This window comes from Vollenhovia emeryi, unplaced genomic scaffold (assembly GCF_000949405.1).
Source record: "Vollenhovia emeryi isolate VEMERY1.0 unplaced genomic scaffold, V.emery_V1.0 DF939697.1, whole genome shotgun sequence".
NCBI classification, from domain to species: Eukaryota; Metazoa; Arthropoda; class Insecta; order Hymenoptera; family Formicidae; genus Vollenhovia; species Vollenhovia emeryi.
Genome location: NW_011966669.1, coordinates 1 through 6,709, shown reverse-complemented (window position 1 = coordinate 6,709; position 6,709 = coordinate 1). Strand labels below are relative to the sequence as shown.

General features: G+C 41.5%; 2 protein-coding genes across 2 annotated transcripts; one reads left to right on the top strand and one right to left on the bottom strand.

Annotated features, from left to right (window-relative positions):
• The first annotated feature begins 107 nt into the window (after positions 1-107).
• LOC105556932 lies at positions 108-5,598 on the top strand. Its single transcript, XM_012004047.1, has 2 exons — positions 108-1,583; positions 5,294-5,598. The coding sequence occupies exon 1, from the start codon at positions 971-973 to the stop codon at positions 1,568-1,570; it is 600 nt and encodes a 199-aa protein (XP_011859437.1). The 5' UTR covers positions 108-970; the 3' UTR covers positions 1,571-1,583; positions 5,294-5,598.
• Positions 3,482-5,317, bottom strand: LOC105556934 (putative nuclease HARBI1). Its single transcript, XM_012004049.1, has 4 exons — positions 4,772-5,317; positions 4,486-4,699; positions 4,133-4,405; positions 3,482-4,033 (listed from the first exon to the last, which is right to left on the bottom strand). Exons 1-4 carry the CDS (start codon positions 5,167-5,169, stop codon positions 3,710-3,712), a joined length of 1,209 nt encoding a protein of 402 aa, XP_011859439.1. The 5' UTR covers positions 5,170-5,317; the 3' UTR covers positions 3,482-3,709.
• Positions 5,599-6,709: the final 1,111 nt, after the last annotated feature.

The following is a 6,709-nucleotide window of genomic DNA, read 5'->3' as shown; positions in this document are numbered from 1 at the left end:
CACCAGGCGCGGCCTAGCGGCGGTCGGTGAATACTCAGAAGCTGGCGCTCACGCGCCCGCGCGCGTGTCGCGTAGTGCCGGTTGCCAATTTGTGCCGGCTAAAATCAAGAGGGAACCACTAAAAATAGAATACTTTTCTTTGGGTGAAATATCTACAGCACATTACTGGACTATTTGCTGTATATTCCAGGAACATTCATAGAAATATCTACAGCACATTACTAGAATATTTGCAGAACATTCGTGCACATTCGTAGCACATTCAGATGAACATTCTAGAGATGTTTCTAGAACTTTTGAAGTGCTCCGTTGGTACATTCTATAAATATGCCTCGAACGTATAAAACGACTATTAGAAGATTCCTGGAATCTTCGAATGTTCTTGGCGAATATTCCTAGAATGTTAATGGAACGTTTTTGTGCTATTTGGGATCAGTTATTGTATCGTATCTCAATGAGGGAGAAATTTCCCTTGAACACATGGATGTCGTTGGCTGTGACGGTACTAATACCAATACCGTATGGAAGAGTGGTGTTATCCGACAACTCGAAGTACAAAGTGGACGGCCATTGCAATGGGCTGTTTGCTTACTACATTTTATTGAGTTACCTTTCCGCCATCTGTTTCAATATTTAGATGGGGTAACAACTGACCCAAGATCATTTAGTGGACCGATTGGACAGTCTCAGCGGCTGCAACAATCGAGAAGTGGTAGAATTTCAATCGATTGACTGTGAGATCCCGGACATTGATAAGAAACTACTGAGCAAAGATCAAAGATACCTATTTGACGTATCCCAAGCAATTAAATCTGGCACTTTTCCAAACGACTTGGCAAATTGTGATCCCGGCCCAATCTCACACGCCAGATGGCTCACCTGTGCAAATAGAATCCTTCGACTATATGTTAGTGTTGTGAATCCTTCGGATGCCTTGATAAGTATTGTCACTTTTATTTTGAAATCATATATGCCGGTGTGGTTCAAAATTAAATGTGATAACCAGATTTCAAACGGGCCCATTCATGTGTACCGGGCAGTAGAAACAGCTAGATACCTGAGTGATGAATTGAAGGCAGTGGTATTCCCGGTAATCGAACAAAATTCTTTCTACGCCCATCCTGAAAACATTTTAATAGCCATGATATTTGATGAAAGGAGAAATATTAGAAAATTAGGGCTCAAGAGAGTGCTAAAAGCCAGACAGTCTGCTTCGACTGGGAAAGGCATTAGGAACTTTCACACTCCTTTACTCAAATTTGACGCATTAGATTACACGGATATGATAGATTGGAGCACTACAAAAATATCGTCTCCACCTTTTCTCCGTGCGATAAGTAATGAAGAAATTAAAAGCTTCATACAATCGGGTGAGATCCCTGATTGGGATATAAAAGAGTTCCCATGTCACACGCAAGCCGTAGAGCGTTGCGTGAAGCTAGTTACCGAAGCTTCACTTAAGGTATGCGGGCCACAATCAAGGGACGGATACATTAGAGCAACACTCAAATCGAGAGACGCGATTAAAGAATTCAGTACTAAGGCAGATTACAAGGTGGCATCGGCATAAATCGGCACACACTCTTGGCTGCGTTCGAAAACGTCCCCCGAATGCCATAACCCACCTGAGGAGCGTTCGGAAACACTTTGAGAACTCTCAGGGAGTTCTCGAATGTTGCGTTCGGAAACACACTCGAGAGTGTGATTTCCACTCGGCGAATGACTTATTCTCCCTACCTCTCAAAGGTAGGGAAACGAGGGTAAATAGGTTTGGCGGGAAAAATAAAAATATGTCGTCCGAAAATATACAGATAGATGTATCGAGGCACCTGGTTGTCAGAGATCAGGGCACAAACGAAGTAGTCGTTACACAGAATAAACGTCTACTTCTATGGGATAAAATAAGTAAGTATTAATTCGCGCATTATTTCATGAAATCTACCAAAAATGTGCGTCCTAACCTCGAATCATGACATGCTAGTTTTTATGTTGAACCTAATATTTTATTAACGTGTCTTTCAAATCCTTTTTAAAGAGAAAACCATGATTGAAGTGTCGGATGTTCCACAAGTTCGGCAGTATCTTGGTGTGGAGCCAGTAGTGACAGCAGATAATGAAAATGATGATATAGATATAAATTTGGAAACTAAGTCTTCAACACATGACGAGAAGAAAAGTATAGCGTTTTGGAAAGATGAGAATGCTGTAAAAGCACTCATTTATCAGTGGAAACAACATCAGCCTCTGTTTGAGAGTAGTACTATTAGAAACGATATTGTGTGGACAAAAATTAGCGAGGAGCTGAAGAAAACCAATAGCATGTGGCAATATACTGGCAAGAACTGTGAAAATAAATTTAAGGACATAAGTAAGGTGTACAAGCGTACAAAGGACCACAATAACCAGACTGGAGTGGAACCGAAAAGTTGCAAATATTTTGAAGAATTGGAGGAGGTACTAGGAGAAAAACCTTGTCTTAAACCTGTTGCTTTAGCTTCAAATCTACGGAAGAGATCTATTCCAGCAGTACCTTCAAGTAGTACATCTTCTAACACTGACAATACAACCAGCGATATTGATGAAGTAGAAGGTAACGAAGAAACAAAACCCAAAAAATCGAAGAAGACACGTATGGAACGCGAATTGGAAGTATGGACGAAAATGTTGAAGGAGGAAAATAAGAAGAGCGATGAAACCAGAGAACGAAGGCACCAAGAGTTGTTGGCACGTCAAGACAGAGCTCGAGAAACCTATGAATATTTTATGACTAAACTCCTTGAAAAGCTCTAACAATAAGTGATAACTATAAGCTTTTTTCTCTTTATGCATAATACATGGATTTTGTTTTTATTAAAGACTAAAGATTTTATTTTACGACATTTTGTTGCAATAATAAGTTTGTGATACACAGTTTATTTAAAACTAAAGTTCTATATATTTTAGTATTATGCGGATATCCTTTCCCTGATATAGCGTGTGTAATTTTGTTTATTTTAATTGTAGATTTTATTGTAAACAAATTATTTTTACTACAAAGGCACTCATTTCAATGCTATTGATGATCATATTGAAACAGTGATAGAATAAGACTGCGATGATGTTAAATGTATTTTTGTTTATTTGCAATGTGATATTCTACAATGGCTGTGTAATTGTGTAAAGTATATATTGTATATACTGCCAATACCATTCCATATTATAATGAGGAATGTACGAATGTACAATCTTTCAATCACGGCATTGTCATTTTTCTTCCTCCCATCTTTATGCAGTTGCATTTCAATTGCATCTCCTCATTAAAAAGTTTTAGATGGTTATTGGCTCACACAGAAAGTACGCTTAATATTAAATTTTATTATAAAATAAATATGAATAAAGTAAAATGTACTTGTTAAATAAACACAAATAATAAAAAATAAAGACTTTTATTTTCAAATAAGGGCGGTATTCATAGTCGGAATTTATATTCAAGATCGTCTTAAGATTTATAGATATTTCGTAGCCAATGAAATGTTCGATACAGTATTTTTAGATTAATTCAAGACGATCTTGAGTACAAGATCTTAGAATACCAGTTTATATAGTATATTACTTTACTGGATCAGTGGGAGATAGACGTATTTTTGGAAATTCAGATCCATGGAAGGAAGTTAGTGAAATCACAAAAATTATTCTGTTTAATGATAATTTTATGAACATAATTTTTTCATCAGCGAAGTAAAGTGACAAGGTATTGTCGTTTTAGAACACCCTCAGGATCATTTTGAAAGTTTACTGGGTTCCTAAGCAAATGGACATCATCTTCGTCATTGTTGTTCTCAGGACCTTCATCAATGAAATCTTCATAATCTTCCAATCCATTATCAAGACAAATATTATGTAGTACACAGCTTGCCAAGATGACAAAAGGAATCACGTCATCACGGTTCATATCCAGAAATTTCAGTCGTCTCCATCTGCCTTTCAACAAAGCAAATGCTCTTTCAATAACTTGCCTCATACTGGAAAGTGCTGTGTTAAATTTTTTTTGATTCTATAAAACATAGAAAAAGGATAAGAGAAGATAGTCTTCTAACTACTATGAAACATACGCTATATAGTTCATCTATGTATAATTTGAATTACTTCTTACTTCTGTGAGTTGGCCTAAATTAATGAATGGTGGTATTAACCATGACAGATATGGATAGGCCTTGTCTCCTATGATGTAATCCTGATCCATAAAATAAGATGCTCTATTTCTCATAACTTCCTTCCATAGATCTGAATTTCGAAAAACACGTCTATCTCCCACTGACCCAGCAAATCCAGCAAAGCAATCTAAAAATCGAAGTTCTGCATCGCACACTGCTTGCAAAGTTATTGCATATTCCTTATCTTTACTTATGTAGAAGCGTGCATCCACCTAAAAATAAAGTACTACATTAGTTGGAAATACTATTGTACTTCTAAGAATTTGTCCTATTTTCATTTCTACGTAAGTACCTTTGGAGCTTTGATTGGTATATTTGTTCCATCTATAGCTCCTATTACATGAGGGAGTCTTCCGATGCGCTGGAAATTCTCATAAACAGCAGCACGCCGGTCTCCTTGGGGCCAGACAATGACATCTCCAGCAATATCATTGAGGGCTTTCACAACTCTCATAAAGGAATCACTTACAGATGATTTTCCCATGTCAAATCGCTCTCCTACAGACCTACAATGTACACCACAACACTGATAATAACAAAAATACGCAAAAAAACTTTTCTTGAATGGATATCCTTACCTGTAAGAATCAGGAGTAGCGAGAATCCACAATGTAGATAGCAATTGCTTGCGAACAGGAATGGTAGGTTTACCCGAATGACTTGTCTTACTTAGTGAGGCACTTAATTTCATTTCTAAAGTTTCATATGCAGCAGGCGTCATGCGAAAATGTTCGCGAAATTGCTTCGCTGTTAGTGACGGAACTGTTCTCTCCACATAACCTATAATGCGCAACGGTTTCCGTCGTACACCGCGTAATCTTTGCTGATATTTTGCCAACAATATAGTATTAATTTCCTCGTCTGGATCACTATCATTTGTTATATTTAGACTACTTTCCAAAAAATTGTCGCTGGTCGTTATAACCAGTGAAATTAAGCGATTTCGACGTAATTCAATACTATCAATTATCGCCATAACCCCTTGGAAACTATCAAACCGTTCGAAAACCGACAATTCCTCGAGTGTTCCACTATCCCCACCACCATATCCCTTGGTCACCACACACGGGTGGGGGCAAGGGGCGTTTTCGAACGCAGCCCTTAATGGTTGGATGGAGGGAAGGGTGTGGGTGGAACTCGAAGTGCAGCCACCTCCTCGTGGTGAGTTCTGGGTTGTTTAGATAAAAAATTAAAATTAATTAGATTATTTCTAAGCAAGCGAAGAGCTGCACATTTGTATGTAAACTTACGAAAAAATGAAAAATTTGCAATTTTTGCAAATATTCAGACGCTTTGCGCGTTCGGAAGATAAGCTTTAAAAGCGGTGATTTTTTTTGCAGACTATTCAATGCTACTACTTACGTTTGAGCACCATAGCGCTAAAAAAAATACAAACCCCAAATTAAAAAACAATTTACGAAAAAACTGTCAAATTCATTATTTTTTAAATACTTTCGGCGTTTTGCGCGATCGGAAGATGTCCGATTTTAATAATTTTTTTTTGTTATGCTTGTATACACCTTTTTTTTGTTAACCCGGGGGAATCCTCATGGACCTTCACACCACCCTTCTGGGAAAGGGCGGGGTGGTGTGTGGGACTCACCCTCCCTGTATCCCAGGCAAAGTGGCAGCCTGGGGCCAGCGTGCAATGGAGGGCGCCTACCGCACTAAACCCCCGGGGGTGACCACCTCATCGCGCTATGGAAGCCATCCGGGACCTGCATCGCATAACGTCCGGATGACCCCCGTGTCGCGCCAGGATTGGCGCTCGCCTTTGTCCCCTTTGCTGGGGACCTTCGGCCCTTGGGCTTTCTCCTCGTTGTGCGCTCCGTGGCAGGGATGCCACCATGTCCCTGCCGCGCCCCCTAGTTGCTGGTGGGGGCGGGCGGGTCGTGGGTCTCCAGCCCACGCCCGCCCACCGGGGTCCAGAAGGATCCCCCGGTTCTGCTCCTTTTAGTGGCCTCTTACGACAGGCACGAGATACCCCAGGCCTATTCTTGAGGCGGGCCCTGGACGCCTCTCCACCACCAGCTCCGGCCAAGGGGGGGGGTGTTGCTTACTCTCCCCCCCGCCGGTCTCCTAATCACGCCGGTGGTTACTAAGGGGGAGGGGTAACCCTCCCCCTTTTCCTCCTCCTCTGGGGAGAAACACTTTCCTCCCCCTCGGCGGCACCCCCCTAGCCTCCCTCTCTTAAAGAAGGGGAAGGGCAGGGATATACGGCGCTCTATCTTTGCCGCCGAGTCACTCGAGGGGGACATGATGATAGTGTCCCCCTCATCCGATGAGGCTGATCTCACCCGATCAGCCTCATCTCTCCCTTGTTCCCCCCTATTTGGGGGACGCACAGGAGGCAGGGCCGCACCCCCCTTGGCCTTCGGTCGACTTGGGGGCGCATTCCCGCATCTCGGCCCTCCTAGCCGGTGCGCGTGTGCCCCACCGAGGTCCACACAAAGTGGGCATCTGAGCGGGCGCCGACACTCCTTTGTCCGGTGACCCGGGTCGCCGCAGCGCACAGT

Bases quoted from the DNA above. Each gene is read 5' to 3' on its own strand.
- LOC105556932 (XM_012004047.1), top strand. From the start codon at position 971: ATGCCGGTGTGGTTCAAAATTAAATGTGATAACCAGATTTCAAACGGG.
- LOC105556934 (XM_012004049.1), bottom strand. From the start codon at position 5,169: ATGGCGATAATTGATAGTATTGAATTACGTCGAAATCGCTTAATTTCA. The intron at 4,700-4,771 runs GTAAGGATATCC...TGTACATTGTAG, and splicing joins GCTACTCCTGATTCTTACAG to GTCTGTAGGAGAGCGATTTG. The intron at 4,034-4,132 runs GTAAGAAGTAAT...TATGTTTTATAG, and splicing joins ATTTAGGCCAACTCACAGAA to AATCAAAAAAAATTTAACAC.